Here is a 26,097-nt window from a genome sequence, read left to right as displayed (position 1 = left end):
TTTTGATCGGCTCTGGATTGTAACAGAATTCCTACCTAGATTCAAGGGTGCATTTCCTTGTTAGTTTGCATTTTGAGTAAGAGCTCCTTTTTATGATCCCAAATCTTTAAGAGCATCACATCACTCACAGAATTACTGGTTAAAGATGGCCAGATGAAAAAAATTCACTTACTTCTCAGTGTTATTATAGAGCCTTTTACAATACAAACTTTCAGTTAATCCCTATTTTCAGTATGATTCTTCCACTTTCAGATGTGTCTAGTGTCTTCCAAGCCTAGGCAACTCTGTAGTTCACATTCTCCAAACACTAATTCTTCAGTCTTTAGTTAGTGTGCGGTGAATGCAGTTATCTAGCAGTATGACTTTGGAAAGAGGACACAAAGCTCTGTTTCCTAAACAGACTTATGAGCAGCCCGCTGGTTTTTACCTCTACCTTCACTTCGGTTTCCAATTCTCGAGCCCTTTGAAGGTCCTGTGGCATACATTACATTGCTTCTCAACTCTTCCCACTGCCAGTTTAGGACCAACCTGGCCCAGGGTGCTAAATCAAGTGCCACTTACCTTTCTCACTATCTTGCTTTCAAAATGCTATTATTGCTGTCTACCCTCTTGTTCTTTTGAGTTTATACATTAAAACAAAAACAAATGCTTTTGCCGCTTTGGGGTTTTAGGAAGAATCAGAGGTAAAAACATTTTTTTTGGAGGCATGTTTTATCTTCTCTGGAACTTAGAAGAATTGGAGGTACACTCTGGGTAAAGGGTACCAAATTCAAGGGCATTTCTCTTAGAGACAGGAAAATTGGGCCCTGTCACACACAGGAAGCTGGGGGCTGAGGTGACACACTGGATTTTTGCCAAGTCTGCTACATGTAGCTAGGACCCCATCTGCTTGGTTCATTCTCTAACTATTCTGACATTTCCAACAGGGAAGTTGTAGGATTGATCTGTTATTGCATCATAAAGAATCTATGTCCTCTACACTGCTACCTTTGCTCTTCAAGCACCAGAAAGTACATAAGAGGTATTGCCAACTTACTTACGCAAGATTTCACTTAGGCCACTCCAAAAAGAGGAGAAGCCTCGAGTCCCTTACCAGGTCCCAGCATGGCCAATACACAAAATTCTTCTATTCTTTGTATATATATGCCTTTTAAAAATGACATTAGCAATCATGTTATTTATAATTGGTTTAACGTTTCCCCATAGAATAATTCATGGAAGTTTATGTTTTTCTCATTGAAAAAGAGATCATCTCAGGGCACTTGGGTGGCTCAGTGGTTAAGCATCTGCCTTTGGCTCAGGGCGTGATCCCGAGTCCTGGGGGCAAGTCCTACATCAAGCTCCCTGTGAGGAGACTGCTTCTCCCTCTGTCTATGACTCTGCTTCTCTCTGTGTGTCTCTCATGAATAAATAAACAAACTCTTAAAAGAAAGAAAAGAAGAAAGAAAGAAAGAAAGAAAGAAAGAAAGAAAGAAAGAAAGAAAGAAAGATTATCTCTCATTTCAGGTGTAATCTCTGTACTTACCATAATCAGTAACATAAAACTCATACATGGTCTGATTTGTGCCTTTAGGTATTTCTGGTAAGTCTAACTTGCTTCCATGACTTCGTATAAAGGCCTCAAGCTTTTCTCTGCTTTCCAGTTCCAAAAGAGCTCCTAAACTCCACATTAGGCCAAACACAAATAATTTGTGAAGATGTTCGACACATGAAACACCACCTTCTTCTTTGGAGGGAATTAAACCTTCCAGTAGATTGAGAGACTGGAAATAGTTTAATACAAGAAAATAAATTTTTGTAGTCAAATTTTTGAAACATAAATTTTTAAATAAGAAACTTAAAAGAAGGAGGAAAAGGGGGAAGAAAAAATATATCTCTAGATATAGCTTGATCACTGTCCTACAGCAAACAGCATTTAGAGAAAAGTCATCCTGCTTTCAATAGTTTTCTTGGACTAGCAGAAAAATGCCAAAATGGGGGACTGGGGGTGTGATTTCTAACCCCAGTTCATGCCACCAACTTCACTGAGCCTCAGTTTCCAGATCTGAAAAACAAAGGGCCTAAACTAGATGTGGGGTTTGTTTGTTTGTTTAGACTATATGTTTTCTAGGGTAGTTTCTGGATCGAAAGTTTAGTGACTCCAAATTTTCTACACCTCAGATTGTATTTATTTTTCACTTTTTGCAGGGCTCAGCAAACTGTGGCCCTAGGGGCCCAGCCACCTGTTTGGCAAATAAAGTTTTCCTGAAACACAGTCACACTCATTCACATAGGCACTGTCTCTGGCTGCCTTTGCAATACAGCAACAGATGTGAGTGGTTGAGAGGGACAGTTGTGCAAACATTTGCCTAAATATTTGCTACCCACTCATTTAAGGAAAAGTGTGCCAACTCCCATATGGCATCAGAAAGCAATGTATCTACAGTAAGACATTCTCAGTTTTGCAAAACAAAATTAATTCAATTAATTCAAGATAAGATTTTCATTCATATTATGCATTTTAAAGTAATTACTAAATAGTTTGTTGATTTGGGCCCTTATGTATTACTTCTTATCTTCCTACCCTCACTGACTGCACTGACTGGCATCCCTTCTTAAACTAAGAAAACAAAGCACCAGAATGGATCATAAAAGATCACCTGAAGCAGGAGAGCCCTTCAAAATCTATGATTAATTCTGCTTCCCTCCCACCCCCCTACCCCCCACCAAAGACTATTAAGGAAAACTCACTGAGTTTGGGGGATGGGGGAACACACACACACAATGCTAGAAACTACTTGGAAAATTGTTTAAAAGTTTTCCCTATCTATAAACTCTAAATTTGCAATGCTGAGATTGCCATTTGAGTTTTCTTGCTTGTCATCAGATCTTTTTTGTGCTTTTCTGTAGGACTGCCTGCTTTATTTATTTTGTCTAGTGTCATTATTGGGTGCACTTTCTGGGAAGGTTACTAAGCTTGACAGTGGGAGAGATAGATCATTCCTCTTCCCCTGCCAACACCCACCCTGGGCAGAGAAAATAATAAAGCAGATGGTAGTAAAATCATTAATTAAATCTTACAAAATCTTTAACAGGAATCAAACTTCACCGAACCTTCACAGCCATATCATCAAAGTATTTCTATGGATTGAATGAATTTTCTATTTGAGACCTGGCCTCTAAGCTGCAAGAGGGTGGGCAGAAAGTCTCCAATCTAAATAGTGAATGTACATAATCTCACCTGCATGATATAGTTGCACTCCAGGAGCTGCATTTTTGGATTGAGGCTTAGTTTCATATACGTATATGTATCTTCAAATATTTTATCATACAGGTCGAGGAAGACAGAAGCTTCCTGTGTAGTGCGCTTCTTCAACCATGCCTGCAACAGACAAACAGAACCTCAGTTTATGAAGGAAGTGACCCCGGGGAAGAGCCTGGGCGCGCTCACCTGGGTCTCAGGTCCCCACCTGCAATATCGCCCTCCAACTGAGCGCAGAGCTGCTAATATAAACCATGCCCATCCTGGAGACCGTGGCAGGAGAAGCATTTTCAATATTATGGACTTCAAACAGAAGCTTACAACTAGGGGCCATGGGGATGCGATCTCCATTGGCCAGCGTGAGGGTTTTATTGTCATCCAACACAGAATTTAAGTTCTCGATCCAAATGGCATCCACAGGGCCATCTAAAATTAAGAAAATGTTTTCACCTGCAAATAATTAAAAGAGAAAAGAATCACTTTTCACCTGCAAAAAATTTAAACATGGTGTTATTTAACTGGGGTGAGGGAGGGGAGTACGGGAATGGGGGAGGTTCACAGAAGAAAGCTGACATGTACCTTTTTTAGCTTTTAATGTTTTTCTCCACAGAGTGGAAAAAATCCCATCTGTCCAGTCATTAGTAGCAGTGTCCAGTCTGCCAAACATCTGAGGCGCAGTAATCGCTTTGGGATTCATTCGCATCTCTCTGTGAGGCCTCCCACACTCGGTTAATGCCTTCATCAAAATTGTTATGACAGTTGTCTTCCCAGAACCACTGGGCCCTAGAGTCATCAAACCATGACGCACCAGAGATGTCTCATATAACTGCACAACAGGGCAATCAATTGAAAAATGTAACTAATGAGTCTCTTGCTGACATTTGCAGAAGCAGCGTGCTGAAATTTAAGCGGCTTTAAATAAGCTCCTACTAAAGTAACTAGTTCACTATTTAAAAGATGAAAAAATGCCCTCCCCCAAATGGTTTCACTAGATGTAGGAGGTAGCAAATGAGCGCCACAGTTAAAAAAAAAAAAAAAAAAAAAAAAAAAAAGTGATTAAAATTATGACAATGTGAAACTCTAATGACATTTTGGAAATAATAAACTCGGGATCTAGGTTTTGCTTCTCAAACTACTATTCCTGGTGATTTGGGTTTGCCCATAACATAGGATTTTCCAGGCACAAGCTTTCTGCGCATTCAATGTGATGATGCCGCCCCCTGGCGGCAAAGCAAACCATCACAGTGAAGACCAGCTTGAGAGGAGGATGTCCCTGCAACCGATTCGTTCAGGCAATGCTCCAGGAGAAACTGACAAGGAGGTAGGGGAAGCAGGACAGGAAAGGGAAGTCAGACAGGGTGCGATCGAGGACAAAATCCTTTAGAGGGAAGCCTTAACACAGATCCTGCGGGGCACGCTGGAATGTAAGTTACACCTGCGTTTGTTCACGGGGAAGCAAGGGAGCTTGACTCTACTACTCACTCCATCACCCATCAGTCTTTAACTAAGGAGAGTTTGGTTTAAGGGGGATGGAAAATAAACTCCCAGGCAGTGCCTGCTAGCCAAGTGGCTCCAGTCGTCCTGAAAGGATGGTGAGCGTGGGCTATTAGAATCACGCAGAAGCCGGGGAAAGGGCACAGGGTTAGGGTAAAGGAGATTCAAGGAGACATGCTAAGAACAAGACAGAGTCTGTTACAGCGTCCTCTCTATTGTTTTCTTAATAAAAATAAGAAGTCAAAAGCTCACAGCTGATCAGAAGCAGAAGTTATGTTATTCTACCATTTTAGAGGAAAATGCATTACTACTATAACCCATCATTTAGAAGCAGCAAAGTCACAGCCCATCACATTCTGTTCAAGAGTAACACTATTGACACTGGGTACCACCACCATATTCTAGTCCCCTACCCACTGAGATGACTATGACTTTAGTATTCAATATACTAGATGCATATGTCACATAGGAAATTTTGAAAAATTTCCTAGAAATTGAAAAAAAAAGTGTTTAATGGCTTCCAATCCATGGGTGATGAAAAATACTTAAAAACTGTTCCTCACATATTTTCCTATGAAACTTGGATATGTCTTAGACACTCTCACTTCTGGCAAGAACAGTAAGTTAAAATAAGAACTGTTATTTTTCAAATGCAGTTCTTAACATCCTCCACAATTTCAGCTCCCTCATTTCCAAATGCCCTGGAAAATACTCCTGAAACATCAGGCCCATAGAAATTTAATCCTCCATCTCCACCAGTCCTTCCTGACTCTGCTGAGTCAACTGTTGGGTGTCACAAGGATGAAATGTGATGGACAAAAAGACACCAAGAGACACAGGCAAAGGATTAAAATTTTAGTGTAGGTGTGAACTTGTCCATACCCAAAGCAGAAGTAAAGCAGCATTCCTGGATTTCTCAGACCCCATGCCCATGAAGGTCCCCAGCTATGAGTGATACTGCCAGACAGACACAAGAAGCCAGCAGGGTCACTCCATCTCCCCAGCTTTTTATAACCTACTTGAGGCACCTAGGTGGCTCAGTGGTTGAGCGCCTGCCTTTGGCTCAGGTCGTGATCCCAGTGTCCTGGGATCGAGTCCCGCATTGGGCTCCCTGTGAGGAGCCTGGTTCCCTCTCTGCCTGCCTCTCTCTGTGTGTCTCTCACAAATAAATAAATAAAATCTAAAAAAACGCCTACTCTCCTCCCAACTGTTCTTGAGATTCTGGCTACTGCCCAACCTGCTCCCCAGAAATAGGTAATCTCAGTAAATCACTGCTTGTTTACTGCAAGGCAGGTTCAATCCTCTCTCTCTCTCTCTCTCTCTCTCTCTCTCTCTCTCTCTCTCTCTCTCGGATCAACACATCCTCCTGAGGACTCTGCTTGCAAAGATGTTTTTCATTTACTTTCAACCGTTACATAAGTAAAACTAATATCCTGCATTCTTCTCTTCAAATGGTGATCTTTTGACAACACACACTTGTTATGATACTGGTAATAGATTAAAATGTCTTTACCTGCACAAGTTTGAGATTCCAGGGCGGGTGGTTAATCAAACCTTCTATCTGAACCTGGTTGGCTACTGCAGCTTGCAGTTCCACATAGGTACTACTATCCAGTTGTAATCCTGGAAACAGGTCATTGATTAAGCTGAGGAACAGGGGTTCATCTTCATCAACCTAAGATGGCAGAGAATAAATATACTTCTTCAGCCAACAAATAATTATGGGCCGGTGAGGAAGGTCATACCACTTATATCACTAGATGCCCAGAAAATCATATACCACTCTCTTACCATGACTTGTATCCTCTAGAACCAATTGCTAAACACTACCTCTGAATCCATATTACCTATAGCATTGTACCCAGAGCTCTTTGGCATTCAACATCTTCTACAGTCTACTGCTCAAGGTTTGATCTCATTACTTTATCATAGGAATTCCATGCGTCTCACAAACAGGTATATGGGTTAACTTTAAAAACATGCAAGTAATAGTCCCAGCCCCATGAAAATAGAGTATTAATATTCCATTTAAATTAGGAAAATAGGGGATCCCTGGGTGGCTCAGCGGTTGAGCGCCTGCCTTCGGCCCAGGGCATGATCCTGGAGTCCCTGGATCGAGTCCCACATCGGGCTCCCTGCATGGAGCCTGCTTCTCCCTCTGCCTGTGTCTCTGCCTCTCTCTCTCTCTGTCTCTCATGAATAAATAAAAATCTGAAAAAAGAAATGAAAGAAGAAAGAAAAGAAAGAAAGAAAGAAAGAAAGAAAGAAGAAAAGAAAAGAAAAGAAAAGAAAAGAAAAGAAAAGAAAAGAAAAGAAAAGAAAAGAAAAGAAAAGAGCCATAATCCTACCTGCCTGGCTCATCCAACAGTGGCTGGAAAACCATCAGAGCAGTGCTCTGCCTTCCTTACAAGCTGTAGATTTGAGAAAACTAACCCTAATTAATCCTCATTAATATCAATATCACCATGTTCTCAACTGCTGGCCCCTTTGATATCTCCTAATTCTCTGGGACTCCTCTGTTGCCTTCTGGAATTCCTGCCTAGCAGTTTCAAGAAGACTATTATCCTCTGAAAGGGGCAGAGGATTTGGCGTCAGAAAGTCTTGTGGTTTTTTGTTCCAGCTTCTCAACTGACTGTGATTGTGGGTGAGTCTTCTAGACTTGGTTTCCTCAAAAGGCAAAAGGCAATGAGCACACTAGCCATTCATACCCTACAGAGTTGCTGAGACACAACCAAGACAATATCACCGAAAAAAACTCTGTAATGGTAGGGAGCCACTGGATGTTAGTTGTTAGTTTCTGTAACTAGACTGGGAGCTTCCTAAGAACCATTTCTTCCTCTTTCTCTTGTGCTCCCAGGGCACAGGCACAATATGTAACACATAGATCCCTTTTTTTTTAATGTTCCAAAATTTTTTATTTTATCTTTAAAAAAAAAAGATTTTATTTATTTACTCAGTAGAGACACAGAGAGAGAGAGGCAGAGAGAGAGGCAGAGGGAGAATCAAGTTCCATGCAGGGAACCCGATGTGGGACCCGATCACGGGACCCCAGGATCACTCCCTGGGCCCAAGGCAGACACTCAGCCACTGAGCCACCCAGGCATCCCCCAAAATTTTTAAATTTTTTAAATTTTTTAAATTTGTTTTTATTGAAGTTTGATTTGCCAACATATAGTATGAAACCCAGTGCTCATCCCATCAAGTGCCCTCCATGCCCATCACCCAGTTACCCCAACCCCCTGCCCACTTTTCCTTCCCCAACCCTTTCTTCATTTCCCAGAGTTAGGAGTCTCTCGTGCTTTGTCTCCCTCAATAGTTTTTCCCACTCAGTTCCCCTCCTTTCCCTTTTAATTCCTGTCACTATTTCTTATATTCTCCATATGAGTGAAACCATATAATGTTTGTCCTTCTCTGATTAACTTACTTCACTCAGCATAATACCCTCCAGTTCTATCCACATTGAAGCAAATGGCAGATATTTGTCCTTTCTGATGGCTGACTAATGTTCCATTATATATATAGACCACATCTTCTTTATCCATTCATCTGTTGAAGGACATTGTGGCTCCATCCACAGTTTGGCTATTGTGGACATTGCTGCTATGAACATTGGGGTGCAGGCGTCCCAGTATTTCACTGCATCTGTATCTTTGGGGTAAATCCCCAGAAGTGCAATTGCTGGGTCATAGGGCAGGTCTATTTTTAAATCTTTGAGGAACCTCCACACAGTTTTCCAGAGTGGCTGCACCAGTTCACATTCCAACCAACAGTGCAAGAGGGTTCGCCTTTCTCCACATCCTCTCCAACATTTGTGGTTTCCTGTCTTGTTAATTTTCACCATTCTCACTCACTGGGGTGAGGTGGAATCTCATCGTGGTTTTGATTTGTATTTCCCTGATGGCAAGTGATGCAGAGCATTTTCTCATGTGCTTGTTGCCATGTATAGGTCTTCTTTGGTGAAATTTCTGTTCATGTCTTTTGCCCATTTCATGATTGGATTGTTTGTTTCTTGGCTGTTGAGTTTAACACGTTCTTTACAGATCTTGGATACCAGCCCTTTATCTGATATGTCATTCGCAAGTATCTTCTCCCATTCTGTAGGTTATCCTTTAGTTTAGTTTTGTTGACTGTTTCTTTTGCTGTACAGAAGCTTTTTATCCTGATGAAGTCCCAATAGTTCATTTTTTCTTTTGTTTCCCTTGCCTTCATAGATGTATCTTGCAAGAAGTTGCTGTGGCCAAGTTCAAAGAGGGTGCTGCCTGTGTTCTCTAAAATTTTGGTGCTTCTCTCACATTTAGATCTTTCATCCATTTTGATTTATCTTTGTGTATGGTGCAAGAGAGTGGTCTAGTTTCATTCTTCTGCATGTGGATGTCCAATTTTCCCAGCACCATTTATTGAAGAGACTGTCCTTTTTCCAGCAGATAGTCTTTTCTGCTTTGTCGAATATTAGTTGACCATAGAGTTGAGAGCCCATTTCTGGGTTCTCTATTCTGTTCCATTGATCTATGTGTCTGTCTTTGTGCCAGTACCACACTGTCTTGATGATCACAGCTTTGTAGTACAACCTGAAATCTGGCATTGTGATGTGCCCAGGTCTGGTTTTCTTTTTCAATATTCCCCTGGCTATTCGGGGTCTTTTCTGATTCCACACAAATCTGAAGATTTGTTCCAACTCTCTGAAGAAAGTCCATGGTATTTTGATAGGGATTGCATTAAATGTGTAAATTGCCCTGGGTAGCATAGACATTTTCACAATATTAATTCTTCCAATCCATGAGCATGGAATGTTTTTTCCATCTCTTTGTGTCTTCCTCGATTTCCTTCAGAAGTGTTCTGTAGTTTTTAGAGTATAGATCCTTTACCTCTTTGGTTAGGTTTATTCCTAGGTATCTTATGCTTTTGGGTGCAATTGTAAATGGGATTCCTTAATTTCTCTTTCTTCAGTCTCATTAGTGTTAGAAATGCCACTGATTTCTGTGCGCTGATATTGTAACCTGCCACATTGCCGAATTGCCTTATGAGTTCTAGCAATCTTGGGGTGGAGTCTTTTGGGTTTTCTATGTACAGTGTCATGTCATCTGTGAAGAGGGAGAGTTTGACTTCTTCTTTGCCAATTTTAATGCCTTTTATTTCTTTCTGTTTTCTTATTGCTGAGCCTAGGACTTCTAGTATTATGTTGAATAACAGTGGTGAGAGTGGAAATCCCTGTCATGTTCCCGATTTTAGGGGAAAGGCTTTCAGTTTTCCCCCATTGAGAATGATATTCACTGTGAGTTTTTCATAAATGGCTTTTAAGATATAGAGGAATGAAAAAAAAAAGATATTGAGGAATGTTCCCTTTATCCTTACACTTTGAAGCATTTTAATCAGGAATGGATGCTGTACTTTGCCAAATGCTTTCTCTGCATCTATTGAGAGGATCATATGGTTCTTGTTTTTTTCTCTTGATGTGATCTATCACGTTGATTGCTTTATGAGTGTTGAGCCACCCATAAATCCCACTTGGTCATGGTGAATAATCTTCTTAATGTACTATTGGATCCTATTGGCTAGTATCTCGTTGAGAATTTTTGCATCTGTCTGCATCAGGAATATTGGTCTATAAATCTCCTTTTTGGGGAGGTCTTTGGTTTGGGGATTAAGGTGATCCTGGCCTCACAAAACGAGTTTGGAAGTATTCCGTCCCTTTCTATCTTTCAGAACAGCTTTAGTAGAATAAGTATTATTTCTTCTCTAAACGTTTGATAGAATTCCCCTGGGACTTTTGTGTCTTGGGAGGTTTTTGATGACTGCTTCAATTTCCTCACTGATTATTGGCCTGTTCAGGTTTTCTATTTTTTCCTGTTCCAGTTTTGGTAACTTGTGGTTTTCCATACAAGCATCCATTCTTCTAGATTGCCTAATTTGTTGGCTATAGCTACTCATAATACGTTTTTAAAATCGTTTGTACATCCTTGGTATTGGTTGTGATCTCTCCTCTTTCATTCATGATTTTATTAATTTGAGTCTTTTCTCTTTTCTTTTTAGTAAGGTTAGCTAGGGGTTTATTTATCTTATTAATTCTTTCAAAGAACCAACTCCTGGTTTTGTTGATCTGTTCTATAGTTCTTCTGGTCTCTATTTCATTGAGTTCTGCTTGAATCTTTATTTCCTCTCTTCTTCTGCTTGGTGTAGATTTTATTTGCTGTTCATTCTCCAACTCCTTTAGGTGCGAGGTTAGCTTGTGTATTTGATTTTTTTTCCTTTTTTCCTTTTTTTTTTTTTTTTTTTTTTTTGAAGGAGTCTTGTATTGCAATATATTTCCCTCTTAGGACTGCTTTTGCTATATCCCAAAGATTTTGAATGGTTGTATTTTCATTTTCATTAGTTTCCATGAATCTTTTTAATTCTTCTCTAATTTCCTGGTTGACCCATTCATCTTTTAGTAGGATGCTCTTTAACCTCCACGTGTTTGAGTTTCTTCCAAATTTCTTCTTGTGATTGAGTCAAGTTTCAAAATATTGTGGTCTGAAAATATACAGGTGACAATCTCTATCTTTTGGTATCAGTTGAGACCTGATTTGTGACCCAGTATGTGGTCTATTCTAGAGAAAGTCCCATGTGCACTTGAGAAGAATGTGTATTCAATTGTGTTCAGATGGAAAGTTCTGTATATATCTGTGAAGTCTACTTGGTCCAGTGTATCATTCAAGGCCCTTGTTTCTTTGGTGATGTTCTGCTTAGAATATCTGTCATTTACTGAGAATGTCGTGTTGAAGTCTCCTACTATTAGTGTTTTGTTATCTAAGTATCTCTTTACTTTGGTTATTAATTGATGGATATATTTAGCAGCTCCCACATTAGGGGCATAAATATTCATGATTGTTAGGTCTTCCTGTTGGATAGACCCTTTAAGTATGATATAGTGTCCCTCTTCATCTCTTACTATAGTCTTTGGTATAAACTTTATCTGATATGAGGATGGCTACCCCAGCTTTCTTTTGAGGACCATTTGAATGTTAAATGGTTCTACACCCTTTCATTCTCAGGCTAAAAGTGTCCTTAGGTCTAAAATGAGTCTCTTGCAGACAGCATATAGATGAGTCTTGTTTTTTTATACAGCCCAATACCCTACGTCTTTTGATGGGATCATTTAGCCCATTCACATTCACAATAACTATCAAAAGATAGGAATTTAGTGTCATCACATTACCTATTCAGTCTCTGTTTTTGTGGATCGTTTCTTTGGGCTCCCTCTTCCTTTTACAGGGTCCCCCTTAATATTTCTTAAAGAGCTTGTTTGGTGGTCACATATTCTTTCAGTTTCTGCCTATCTGGGAAGCTCTTTATCTCTCCTTCTATTCTGAATGACAGCCTTGCTGGATGAAGTACTCTTGGCTACAAGTTCTTCTCATTTAATACCCTTAATATATCCTGCCAGGCCTTTCTGGCCTGCCAGGTGTCTGTGGATAGGTCTGCTGTTAATCTGACATTTTTCCGGATATGAGGAAAGAATCTTTTGTCTCATGCCACTTTAAGAATTTTCTTTTTAGGGCACCTGGGTGGCTCAGTGGTTGAGTGTCTGCCTTTGGATCAGGTCATGATCCTGGGGTCCTGGTATAGAGTCCCCTATTGGGCTCCCCACAAGGAGCCTGCTTCTCCCTATACCTATGTGTCTACCTCTCTCTCTGTGCCTCTTATGAATAAATAAAATCTTTTTTAAAACAATTTTCTCTTTATCTTTGAAATTTACAAGTTTCAGTATTAAATGTTGAGGTGTTGAACGTTTTATATTGATTTTTGGGTGTGGGGGTCCTCTCTATCTCTTGGATCTGAATGCCTGTTTCCTTCCCCAGATTAGGGAAGTTCTCAGCTATGATTTGTTCAAATATTATTTGTGGTCCTCTCTCTCTCTCTCAATCTCTCTCTCTCTCTCTCTCTCGCATCTCTTCTGGAATCCCAATTAGACGTATATTCTTTCTTCTCAGGCTATCATTTATTTCCCTAAGCCTTTCCTTGTAGGCTCTTGTTTTTCTCTTTCTTCCCCTCAGCTTCCTTCCTTACCATCAACTTGTCTCCTATGTCACTCACTCTTCCACCTCATTAGCCCTACCAGTTAGGTATCCAGTTTGAACTGCATCTCATTTAATCTATTTTTAATTTTGGCCTGATTAGATCTCAATTCTGAAGTAATGAAGTCTCTAGAGTCCTTTACCCTTTTTTCCAGAGCCACCAGTAGCTTTATAATTGTACTTCTGAATTGACTTTCTGACATCGTATTTAAATCCAAATTTGTAACTCTGTGGCAGAGAGTACTATTTCAGGGTCTTTCTTTAGTGGTGAAGTCTTCCTTCTAGTCATTTTTTCCATTGCAGAGTGGCTGTAGGACAGGCTGAGTCAAAAATATCAACCACAACCTAAATTAAATACACCCTAGATGATTTTGAAGAGGTCAGAGACCAGAAAATAAAAGAAAAAGAACAGAACAAAATAAAACAAAATGACCACCAAAGTGAAAAACAAATTTTAAAATAAAGAAGTAAAAATAAAAAGCAAAAAAGCAAAAACAAAGAAGAAAAAAGAAAAAAAAAGTAAAGAAATGAGGAAAAAGAGAAAAAAAAAAACAGGGGATGATGGTCGTGAAGAAGTGGTAGTGGAAAGAGAATGTAGTCTACCTGAGGAGTCCTAGAAGGCAATCCTCTTGTTTCTCAATGTATTTTGTTCTGTATGTTAGAAGATGCTCAATCCCAAATTAATATAAACCGGCAATACTTATAGAAATCCCCAACATTGACCACAAAAAACATAAACAAGATAAAAGAGGGGGCAGAATGGCAAGGAAGAGAGAATATAATCTCACAGGATGAACCAACACAGTGTTCCACTTGGTTCTGGGTGTATGTTGGTTGTGTTTTAGAAGGTGCTAACTTCCACCATTGTAAAATAAAACAAGGCAGAAAAAAACAAAAAACAAAAACCCTTATCTCATATATCTACCAAAATTAAATTGGTACATTGAAGGGAATCCAGAAGTGAAAAATATATCTAAGACATGTAATTGTAGAAATATGAAAGTCAAAAAGGAAAAAACTTAAAAATGAAGAGCTGGTAAATTATTGTAGTTAGGGTGGGAAAAGAGAAAAAATGTTGGAAATGTTTAGTCTGATATAAAAATGAGTCATAATGGAAAAAGAAAGAAAGAAAAAAAAAGGACCATCTAGTTCTGTGTACTATTTTCCCTCAGTCCTGGAGCTTTCCAGCCCTGCTTCATCAGTAAACTCACTCTTCCCCTGTTCTTCCAGCTGGTCTTCTGAGGGAGGGGCTGCTGCGCTGATTCTCAGGTGTGTGTGCCTGAGGGGAGATGCTCTACCCCTTGTCAGGTGCTGGCTCAGTATAAGCTGTTTATCCTGTGAGGCCTTTGTTCCTCAGAGGCCCCACCTCTCCCAGGCACATGGTGAAACAAAGAGGAAAAACATCAATGGCGGCAGCCCTGGAGTCAGCTCCCCATGAGTAACTAATCGTAGTCTCCCAGTCCGCACTGGCCTAGATGCTCCCAGGGGCAGCGCAGGTGCACTGATCTGCACAGCTTGGGGGTCCCCAGCGGCAGGAGATTCCTCACTGTCCTGGGCCCTCCCCACTTCCACCTGTCCTGGGGGGAAGGGAGGATAACTGGCTTTGTCCGCTTGGGCGCCCAAGGATCCTGGGCTCGTGCTGCTGGACCCACGCTCCCAGGGACCTCCTCCCAGGGAATGGGATACAGCCACCGCCGTCTGGAGCCAGCCTGCCCAACTGATTGGCTTTTCCCAAATGGCCCGGAGGGCTGTGGCACGCCAGCCCTTTACTGATATCAAACCGTGGTTTGCGGGAAGTTTCCTCCAGGTGCCCCTCCTCTTATAGTGACTCCGGGAATCTTGAGGCTTCGTTGCTCCTCCTGTGATTCTGCCCGATTTCCTTGCTGAGCACTTTTCCATCAGGGAAAACTCCGGCATGGATTTTTAAAGTTACTGTTTCTCCAGGGCTGGGCTTTCCCACCCTGTAGTCTATCATCGCTTCACTTTAGCCCGGCTCCTCGCGGTTCCCCTCCACCACTTTATATTTTATTTATTTATTTTCCTCCTTCCTTTCTTGTTAGAAGCCAAAACTTTTCTCTCTGTAGCATTCCAGCTGTTTTCTCTTTAAATCTCAGGTCGAATTTGTAGGTGCTCAGGATATTTTGAAAGTTATCTAAGTAAGTTTGTGGGGCCAGGTGAGTTGAGGACCCTACTCCTCCACCCCCTTGCCCCTCCCTCCCCAACATAGATGCCCTTGAATAAATACCTGTGTACCTGTCTGCCAGTTGGTTCGAAGAAGCTGGCTGTCATATGACAAGTATGAAAGCAGCAAGATAGCTATGATCATCTTCACAAAGAACTTTCAATGCACTTTTGGAAAATGTGGTGCTGATGCTTTGGAAGAGACATAGCTAAAATGTACTTAGATTCTGAGAAAGTGAAAGCTCTCATGGTTCTCAGTAAATCCAAGAAGCCAAGATATCCATGTTCTAGAGTTTGTGTTACATTATGGGTAATGGTAGAAGGCTGGACTGAAGTTTGGGGGCCAGAGCCCACCAATGAAGCCTATTTTATGGTTCATAGCTGATAAGAGGATGCATTTCCAGCCCATGTTGCACATACAAGGCCATGGGCTTTTTGCCTTGTGGAGGCACAGGGGTAGTAGCTTCAGAGGCACAATGTCCCTGTAATCATTAATGCTCAGAGCTCAACCTGAGCCAACCCCCATGTATCAGCTAAGGAGGGAAACAGTCAGGTAGGAATCTGGAAGGAGAAGTGAATTCAGAGAAGGGAGATACCAGCTTGGAAAGGTTCATGTCTCTCAGTCCTCTCATGACAGTGCTCAGTTCACTATCTTCTGGTCTGGCTCTTTTTTGAGATCCAAGTGTCCTCAATACAGATAGAATATTTCTCAACCCAAAGTCATAATGAACCTGAGATGGGGGTAAAAAAGAGTGTTTCAGTGAACAGTTCTAAATGTAGACTCACCATGCATACACACGGAGATATTCTATTAGGTACACACTGCTATTTGGAGGGGCTGAGCAGCAAAGTTCCATTAGCTTCAGTCTCTCGCCTTTCCTTTGATTGCAAAATGATCATTCCATTGGGAATTTTAAGATTTTATTTATTTACTTATTTGGGAGAGAGAGAGCACAAGCAGGGGGAAGGGGAGAAGGAGAAGCAGACTCCCCACTGAGCAGGGAGCCCAACGCAGGGCTTGATCCCGGGACCCTAAGATCATGACCTAATCTGAAGGCAGACACCTAACCAACTGAGCCACCCAGGCACCCCATGGGAAGTTCACAATTTAAATATACTTTGAGAATATTACAATCTGATACAGTCCATACAGCAAACAGATTTAAATATGTTAACAACAGGTTACACATTCTGTGATTCCATTTCTGTAACATTCTTGGAATAACAAATTATTTTTGTTGCAAGAGGTTAGGGATTTGGAAGAGGGGTGGGTGTGGCTATGAAAGGGTAGCATGAGGAAAACCCTACAGTGACAGAACAATCCTGTATGTTGATTGTGGTAGAGATTACATGAATCTCCATGTTATGGACCCATGTGACATAACTGCATAGTACTACACACACACACACACACACACACACAGTGTGTGTGTAATAGCTGGCGAACTCTTAATAAACTCTGTGGATTGTACTGATGTCGGTCTTCTGGTTTTATTGTTTGTTATTGTACTATAGTTACAAAATGCCAACACTGAGGTGCCTAGGTGGCTCAGTCCATTCAGCATCTGCCTTCAGCTCCACTTGTGATCCCAGGGTCCTGGGATCGAGCCCCCAGTGGGGCTCCCTGCTTGGCAAGGAGTCTGCTTCTTCCTCTCCCTCTGCCCTCCACCTCACCTCTGCCCCTTATTCTCTCTCATTCAAATAAATAAATAAAATCTTTTTTTTAAATGTCAACATTGCAGGAAGTAGGGTACACAGGACCTCCTTTACACTTCTTTGCAACTTCATTGAAACTCCATAATGATTTCAAACTAAAAAAGGTTTTAAAAATACACAAATAAATGAATTATAAATATATCTTAGAAAAGAGCCAAGATTTTTAAAACTCACTGATTAATATTTATCAAGGTAAAATCGCAAAGTAAAAAATCAAGTTCTGCAGCTAGAGAAAAACAGATTTACAGTTACCTGTTTGGTAAGTTGCTCTTCACAGAGTTTGTAAAGAACATAAAACTTTTGGGCCAAGATAACATTTTCAAGAAAACCACAGCTTGCAAGTTTGACTCGCATAATGATCTGAAAATTAAGATTGTGAGATTTTTTTCAACAACATTAGTGAAAAACAAGTAAGGAACATAAATTATATTATGTTTTTAAATCTTGGTGCCTACCTGTCTATCAGGAACCATCATAGCAACAGTTCTAAACTGAATTTTTAAGTTTTCTGGTAGTTCCTGGCGCCCAGCATATCCAGGGTTCTAAAAATTAAAATTGTTTTGAATTATTGATATAATTTTCATTTCATGAATACAAATACATTCAAATTCCTAGTTCATATTGTAAGCTGGTATTGCAAAACATTAGATTCATAAAAAATCCCTCCTTTCTCAAAAATATGTATTCGACCATTCATATTTTTAAGGTTGTATCACTTCCTCCTACATATTTCCATGTTCATTATACTAACAAAATCATACACACATATCCCCGCAGGGAGCCTGATGTGGGACTCAATCCCAGGACCCTGGGATCACGAGATGCTCAACCACTGAGCCTCCCAGGTACCCCTTTAATCCAAGAAGAATGTTACTCTTCTTTTAAATTGTTCTACACCATAGTATCACACAATAAATTCATTCATCCCATTTCCTGAGTTATAACTGATCACTTCTGGGTTATTGTTTACCCCCAACTGCTTTGCTTATATTTGCTTACAATAAAGCTTTTTTTTTTTTTTTTTTGCTTACAATAAAGCTTATCAGAAAATTTCCCGATTTTGCTTTCTATAATTTATCTTTGTCTACTGAGACACTTAAAATTCAGATTATTTTGCGTTATCTTGCAACATAAGGATTTAACTATATAAAGAACATATAAAAACATGTGGCATGTGGGAGAGATAAATCTTTGAGGTTTTAAGCCACTGGGATTTGGGGATTGTTACTGTAGCTAGTCTATGGGATAAAATACAGAAAACATTTAGTTGAGCACCGGACACATAACAAGTGATCACTAAACTGTAGCTAGTATTACCATTAACATATTACCATTTTATCTTCTCTCCAGGCTACTTTTGCTACTCAAAAAATCATATGATAAGAATCACTCATGACCTCTGAATAGTCAATCATTTACTAACAAACATATGCTTTCTTTTATTTAAATCTATAGTAATTAGACTAATCACATTGCATTTAAAGACCATGTTCTCACCATTGTTAGGAAGATTCCAAATTCTGGATTCAAATCAACACAATCACCATCAGAAAAAATGAACTGTTTTTTTCTCTCTTTTCTTGCTGTCAGAACAATATAAATTTGTTGGGCTGCCACTGATAACACAGGCAGTTCAATTCTGTTAAACTCATCAAAACAGCCCCAAGAACCAGACTGTGCAAGACCTGGCAGGAAGAAGTTAATTTGAAGTTTTACTTTGTAACATACCCCCTACCAAGCAAAAAAATCACTTCTCTAAAGTGCAAACAATTATATATTGAAATATAATTTATAGAAAGTTTCAAATCTGGCTGTTTGTAAAGATATATCTAATTCTAGTGACAGAGAGAGGTTTAATTATTTGCACATCATCCTGGAAACAATGAAAATAGTGCACTGCCAAAATCAAAGTACAGGCACGTCATTACATGCAGGGATGCCACAGGGTGATAAATTTTGATTCAGTTGGGAAGTGCTACTTCCAGGGGGGATGGAGGGCTGAAAGAGCCATAACGCTGGGGGAAACTGACAAAATGAGGGATGCCCTTTCCGGGTCAGATCACTTTCCTTCCTCTTGCAATGAGAGACATGCAGGGACGCTGGATGAGGCGGAAAAGGGTCAAAGAGAGTTTTACGTATTCCTTACAAACTTGATACAAAGAAGACTCCAGTATTATGAACACTGCTCCTGTCTAATCTCTAAGGATGAAAACATTGTCTTCAGCTGCATGAAATGTTCTCCTTCCTTTTATTATTGTGCTCCTTCTAGTTTGTTTTTTGTTTTTTTTTTTTTCTCGCCTTTAGGAATTTCCATTATAGGGATGTTGGAACTTTTCTATCTATCCCTATGACCTTTAGGCTTTTCTGCCAAACTTCCCATTTCTCTCTGCATTTCTCTCTTGGTTAGATCATTATTTAACTCAACAGAGGTTTTTAATTCATTAATTTATTATTCCCATTGCTTTATTGTTCATAACAGCCTGTTTTTCTTCAACCGGTTGCGTGTTATATAAATTCATGAATCCCTTTGAAGCTATTGATTTTATTTCCTGTTTTCTCCTGCTTCCTCTATGAATCCGTTTAGTGGTGGGTAGGTCTCTTAGCTATTTGGGATGCCTCCCTAATTTCTCCAAGTATTTTTTGAGACTTTGTTATCTCTGCATTTCTGTGTTATTTCCTCATTCCGAATGCCAATTCCTGCGTGCAGGATACATGCCTGCCTCTGCTGATTTGGGGGAAGGAATGGGAGAGGCACGCAAGAGCATCCCTCTGGGGCTGGGGCTTACAGCGTGAGCTGGTACACAGGATTCTCACTTCAGAAAGCTGCATTATAATTTATACAGAAGAAAAATACTGGGGACAGCCACTTCCTTTTCTTTTTCTCTGCCATCTGTTCTAATTCTAGAATCCCGGCAATTACCTTGTGCTTTAGTCAGCTGCCCTCACCTATCCTCAACCTCTCAGGTAGGAGTCATCTACAGAAGAATCCTTCTTTTTGATGTGGGACCCAGGAAATTGAACAAAACCCCCTACCCCTGGACAAGCAGAGCAGGACTGACTCTATTTTGGGCTGCACCTGCCTCCTGCTGATCTGCTTATTACTTAGGGCACTGCCCCGCCCTAGTCAGAGACCAGGACACACCCTAACCTGAAATCCGGCTCAGCGGACCAGCGTGACGGTGCAACTTTCTGCGTATCCCATTGGCCACGGGCCCCTATAAAGCTGCTGAGCCTCTTAGTCTCGGGGGCCAAGTCCCTGCTCCTCTGCGTCGGGTGCACTTGGGCCCAGGCTCGAGCTTGTAAATAAACCCTCATGTGTTTGCATCGGTGTCGGCTCCTTGGCGGTTTCCCCGATTCGTGATCTTGGGCACAACATTGATACAGGAAATGATTCTCAGGGTTCAAAAATGGCTTAACAGGCAATTATAGAGAATAATTTAATGAATACTCATGTACCTGCCTATCATATATTAACAATTTGCTTCATGGGACACCTGGGTGGCTCAGTGATTGAGCGTCTGTCTTTGACTCAGGGCGTGATCCCGGGGTTCCGGGATCGAGTCCCACATCAGGCTCCCTGTGAGGAGCCTGTTTCTCCCTCTGCCTATATCTCTGCCTCTCTGTTCTCATGAATAAATACAGTCTTAAAAAAAAAAAAATTTCCGGGGATCCCTGGGTGGCTCAGTGGTTTAGCGCCTGCCTTTGGCCCAGGACATCCTAGGGTCCTGGGATCGAGTCCAGCGTTGGGATCCCGGCATGGAACCAGCTTCTCCCTCCTCCTGTGTCTCTGCCTCTCTCTCTCTCTCTCTCTCTCTCTCTATGTCTATCATAAATAAATAAATAAATCTTTAAAAATTTTTTCCTTCAAATTTCATTCTAAAGAATAAAATATTAGAACTACAGCTCAAATCCATGTATGTTTCTCTTGGATCCACACTCCCTCCTCCTCCAGAGGGAACTTGTATCCTGAATTTGATGTCAGTGGTTGCAGGCATCCTTTAAACTACTGCTTTTATGTATGTATTCATGAACACTATATGTTTTGCCTATTTGAGATTTATATGCATCTATCTACATGTATCTATTTATAAAATACTGTATACCCTTCTGAAATTTGATTTATTTGCTCAATATTATTTTTGAGATCTATCTAAGCTGATACACATAGATCTAATTCACTATTTTAAAATGCTGTACTGTGCAGTATTTCATTGCCTAAATATACCAGTTTAAAAATTCATTCTACTTTCAATAGATATTTGGTTTGCTCCTAATAATTTGCTATAACAATGTATCAATCTGGCTCATGTCTTTTTACAAAATGTGAGAAGTGGAAATGCTAGGTCAAAGAGAGTATGTGCATCTTCACATTTACCACCTATTGCCAGGCTGTTCTCAGAAGCAGCTCTACCAATTTGCACACACATAAGTATTAACTGTTGTAATTTCTTTTTTTTTTTTTAAGATTTTTAAAAAATTTATTCATTCATTCATGAAAGACAGAGAGAGAGAGAGAGAGAGACGCAGGCAGAGACACAGGCAGAGGGAGAAGCAGGCTCCATGCTGGGAGCCTGATGTAGGACTCCATCCTGGGTCTCCAGGATCATGCCCTGGGCCAAAGGCAGGTGCTAAACCACCAAGCCACCCCAGGATCTCCCTGTTGTAATTTCTATAAATCCTTACCAACAGTGGTTTGGCCGGACTTTTCCATTGTTGCCACTCTGGCAGGAGTGAAATTAGTATCTCATTTGTGTTTTATTTTGGGTTTCTTCATGATTGGAAGAAAATCTTTTTTAATGCTGCATATTAATTTTTTAGCAGCTATACATGTTAAAATATCTTCTCCCAGTCTATAGCTTATGTTTTGTTCTCTCTCTTAAATGGAGAAATATCACATAAAGACTGTGAATTTATATATATATATAATTATATATATATATAAAATTACATATATACATATTTCAGATGATATATACATACACATAAAAGGTGAAAGCTGGATGTACAATCTCATGGTATCTATTACAGGGATTTTCTCATATCGTATTTAAAGGAAGACTACATGAGTGAACTCATGATTTTAATACAAAAAAGCTCCAGTGTACTTCTCTCCTATTATCTCCTCTTTCTTCCTTCCCAGAAGAAAAGGAGGGACTGCTAGTCTGCATCATTCTCTTGCTTTGCTTTGCTTTTTTACTATCTATGTATACATATCTAAATGATATGTATTTTTAGTTTTACCTATTTTTGCATTTTAAATAAATTTAATCATACCATATGTATTTTTCTTCACTCCAAGTTGTATCTGTGAGGCAGCTCTATGTGAATGCATCATCTTGTAGTTATTCATTTTCACTGCTATATAGGACTGTTATACTCAATTTCATATATACACGTTATACTTTTTTCCTTCCTGTATATACAGTATATAAATTATATTTTCCCATTTTATGTGTCTATGTGTCCAGTCCACTGTGGAGGACACTAGAGTTGTTTTTAGTTGATTGTTGTTATAAGAATTGCTGCAGCAAACTTTTACACACAAACTCTCAGACATGAGTGTCATTTACCTGACTATATACCAGGAGGTGGGATACATGAGAAGACACATGGTGCTGTTTTTTCCAAACAACTTTTTACTCCTACCAGTAGCTGATGATAATTTGTTACACTATACCTTGCCAATGGTCAAAATGTCACACTTAAATTTTTGTCAATCTGCTGTGTACAAAATGGAATCTCTTTATAATATGTAATTCTTTGATTGCTGGTCACTTGGTTTTCTTCATTTGTGAAATGTCTATTCAAGACTTTTTTCTATTGGGTTATCTTTCTCTCATTCATTCATGGGCATTACTTATGTGTTTGGGAGACTAATCCTTTGTAGGCAACATAAGTTGCTAATGCCTTTCCAAATTTCTGACGTGGCTTTTCTCTCTTTGATATCCACTGATGAACAGAAGTTTTTAATTTGGGGCAAGCAATGTATCCATTTTTCTTTTATGGCTCATGATTTTTGTATTAAATATTCCTTTCTCAAAAAAAAATTCCTTTCTCGGGGATCCCTGGGTGGATCAGCGGTTTAGCGCCTGCCTTCAGCCCAGGGCATGATCCTGGAGTCCTGGGATCAAGTCCCAGATGGGGCTCCCTCCATGGAGCCTGCTTCTCTCTCTGCCTGTGTCTTTGCCTCTCTCTCTCTCTGTCTGTCATGAATGAATAAATAAAATCTTTAAAAAAAATTCCTTTCTCTGAGAACAAAGATATTTTTATTTCTTACCTTCTAAAAACTGTATAGTTTTGCCCACCACATTTAAGTGTTTAATCCCCAGAAGTGATTTTTATATATGGTTGTGGCAGCCAATTTTTATATGTGTAGGGATCCTATTTCCTTTGTTAAATATTAATCATCTCTTGTCCCAGAATGATTTATAAAGTCTATCTCTTCATCACTGATTTACAATACCACCTTTGCCATATGTCAAGTGTCCTTGGCCCACTTCTGCATTCTCTGTTATATTCCACTGGCCTATTTATCAATCCCTGCACCAATACCACAATCTCTAAATTATGTTCTAAATGATATCTCTCCCTTCAGTGGGATTTAATGCAGGAAGGGAAGCCACATGTGTCATGGGTTTGCTGTCTTGATCTTATCCCCTCCACCACTGTTTTGGGAAATAATAAATTGATTCCATTTTCACAATCCAATACACACTCAACTCATGGACTAGAATGCCAATAATAGTCTTGAACCATATGAAATTGATGATATCCAGCCATTTTTCACCCAGAAAAATGGCAAGATCATATGTACTAACTTATACTAATTTTGCTTCTGTAGAAAAATATCCCATTAGGTTTACATCTGAAAATAATCTTAAAGAGCATTAAAAATACATTCATCAAAAATAACAGCCTTTGACACTTGCCTTTAAAAATCCTTCCTAGCCCTCGGAAATCCATTTGATCTGAGCAGTTAAACACGACCACATATTTTCCCAAACATCTTCCCATGTCTTTCGTAGTTTCTGTTTTGCCAGTGCCTGCAGGTCCTGCTGGAGCACCGCCCATGTTCATTCCCAAAGCCTGCGCTAAGGTGATATAGCATCTGCAAATGTCAATCAGATAAAGCACCGGGAATATGGGATAACACGTTACTACAGTTAAGCACAAGCCAGAGTCAAATGTGACTGGAATGGGCCTGTTTATTTTAGAATTTGTGCAGCCCACAAAAAAGAGGCAGCCAAAAAAGGCTGGAGTACTTGATACTCACTACAAGTAGTACAACAATTGCCAATATTTCTTGGGACAAATTTTCTAAACTTCTCAACTCTGACCTAAAACCTTCAGGCCTTCCTTCCACTGTGATCAGCATAGTTCATACATCAGAGAACCAAATAAGCAGTGGTATGCTGACAGATGTTGAACAACTGGCTCTCCAGTTCAAAAAAAATCTGATGTTCATATTTGCCAATTTCTGTAGTATAAGTATTTCCACTAGAGCCCATGATAAGCTACTGATGTGATATCACAAAACTGGGAAGAGATGCTTACAGTTGATTCTCAAAAGCTGGTATGAGCCAACTGCAGGATACCATTGCAAAAAATCAATTTACTATGAAATGTTTCACTCATTTAGGTAAGTATAAAAAATAATATAGTGAGCCTTCTTATATCTATAGTCCAGCTTCAGTTAAATTTACTTCAGATCTAAGTAAAACTTAGTGAAGCTTCATGAGACATGTAGTCTTCTATGGAAATCTCAGTGGAAGAAGAAGCACATGGACAAGTTTTATGCTACAATGCCCTGGGCGTAGAGAAGGAGGTTGGATGAATCAGTAGGCATAATTTGTGTCATAATTTTACCTGTAGGCAGTCCTATTTAAAGTAATAGTGGAATTAATTGTTCTATGACCCAATTTAAGTCAATTTTACAAACACTTATTGAGCATATTCTATGTACAATGTATTGGAGTGGGTGTTGTGAGATGTGGAGATGAAAAAGGTCCAGTTCTGTCTGGTGTCACATACTAGAAAGAACTGTGAGATCAGCCATTGACTGATTATTCATACCCAGCCAAGCAACTTCACTTTAGGTATCAATTTCTACATTTAGAAAACCAAGAGACTAAATTAGATCATCTCCAAGGTCCCTTCCTTCTTTGCAATTCTAACAACTTCCCTTTATGGTGCCAGAGAAATTTTTCCACCTTGCAATCTAAAATTCATTAGTATCTTACTCATAGTCAACATTTAACCTTGCTTTCATTCTTTTATCTTTCTCTGCTTCACAAAAACATAATGTACGTGGACCTTCAAGTACCAACCTTGGTTATTTCATTGTTAGACTGACTTTGATGAGCTAGCATAGACCTAACACAACAGCAACATGCTTCTGCTAATATTTCAAATGCAATTTTAAAGCAATTCTAAGCACATCACTTAATTACAAAATGGAATAACAAAAACTGAGTTTCCTACCTATCTGTTAGTGGAGTGATAACAAGACGATCAGTGCATCCCAGAAATTCATTTTGATAAATAAAATCCACATCTGTGATTGACACCACAGTTTGGTCCAAATCCTCCTTAAAATAAAATCTACTCTGTTTTAGCCATTCAAAGTCAGTAACTGATTTGATATGCATTTTTACCTTAAAGACATGAAAAACAAAGAGATTTATACTGAATTTCAATAGCATAAAACACAAGCATATGGGCAGTTTTTATTCACTCATCTGCAAACTGATTCTCAGTTATTTTTTTAAGATTTTATTTTTATTTACTCATGAGAGACACAAAGAGAGAGACAGAGACATAGGCAGAGGGAAAAGCAGGCTCCCTGCTGGAAGCCTGTTGTAGGACTCGATCCCAAGACCCTGGGATCACGACCTGAGCCAAAGGCAAATGCTCAACACTGAGCTCCCTCGGTGCCCCTGATTCTCAGTTATTTAACATACATTTATTGAGCCCGTCCTTACACCTGACACTGCTGGGTGAACACAGACAGGCCTGGTTCCTGCCTTCTGGAGCTGACAGAAGAAGACAAAAGACAAACAGGTAAGCAAATAATTGCAAAAAAATATGTAAAGAAATTCAGAGTTCATGGAAATATGTAGCAAGAGGACCTAATGTAGTCTAGGGGGCCTGAAAGGGATACTTGGAGAAAGAAATATTCAAATTAAAATCTGAAAAAAAATAGTAGGAATTACCAAGGAAAACAAAACCAAAAGAAAAAAAAAGTAAAAATTTTAAAAAGGGATAAAATGTCCTAAACAAAGACCCAGAAGAACTGGTTACATGTTCAAGAATCTGAAAGTTCAGTACAGCTGAGGCATCCAGGACTCTGGAGAAAGAGACAGAGCTGAGGCTTCATAGGTCACAAAAACAGGGTTGGGCAGTGTGTTCATG

General features: G+C 39.7%; 1 protein-coding gene across 1 annotated transcript in view; it reads right to left on the bottom strand.

The window, feature by feature from the left end:
- DNAH8 (dynein axonemal heavy chain 8) overlaps nucleotides 1-26,097 on the bottom strand; it is a 357,024-nt gene that overhangs the window by 169,730 nt on the left and 161,197 nt on the right. Inside the window, exons 43-53 of the mRNA XM_038553950.1 lie at nucleotides 25,168-25,340; nucleotides 23,616-23,794; nucleotides 18,184-18,371; nucleotides 17,142-17,228; nucleotides 16,939-17,046; nucleotides 15,567-15,701; nucleotides 6,249-6,410; nucleotides 3,821-4,067; nucleotides 3,450-3,691; nucleotides 3,221-3,361; nucleotides 1,526-1,763 (exon numbers count right to left, since the gene is read on the bottom strand). Coding sequence (XP_038409878.1) covers nucleotides 1,526-1,763; nucleotides 3,221-3,361; nucleotides 3,450-3,691; nucleotides 3,821-4,067; nucleotides 6,249-6,410; nucleotides 15,567-15,701; nucleotides 16,939-17,046; nucleotides 17,142-17,228; nucleotides 18,184-18,371; nucleotides 23,616-23,794; nucleotides 25,168-25,340 — 1,900 coding nt within the window. The remainder of the gene's footprint in view (nucleotides 1-1,525; nucleotides 1,764-3,220; nucleotides 3,362-3,449; nucleotides 3,692-3,820; nucleotides 4,068-6,248; nucleotides 6,411-15,566; nucleotides 15,702-16,938; nucleotides 17,047-17,141; nucleotides 17,229-18,183; nucleotides 18,372-23,615; nucleotides 23,795-25,167; nucleotides 25,341-26,097) is intronic.

Source organism: Canis lupus, chromosome 12 (assembly GCF_011100685.1).
Source record: "Canis lupus familiaris isolate Mischka breed German Shepherd chromosome 12, alternate assembly UU_Cfam_GSD_1.0, whole genome shotgun sequence".
In the NCBI taxonomy this organism is placed as follows: Eukaryota; Metazoa; Chordata; class Mammalia; order Carnivora; family Canidae; genus Canis; species Canis lupus.
This window is presented reverse-complemented; position numbering and strand designations above follow the sequence as displayed.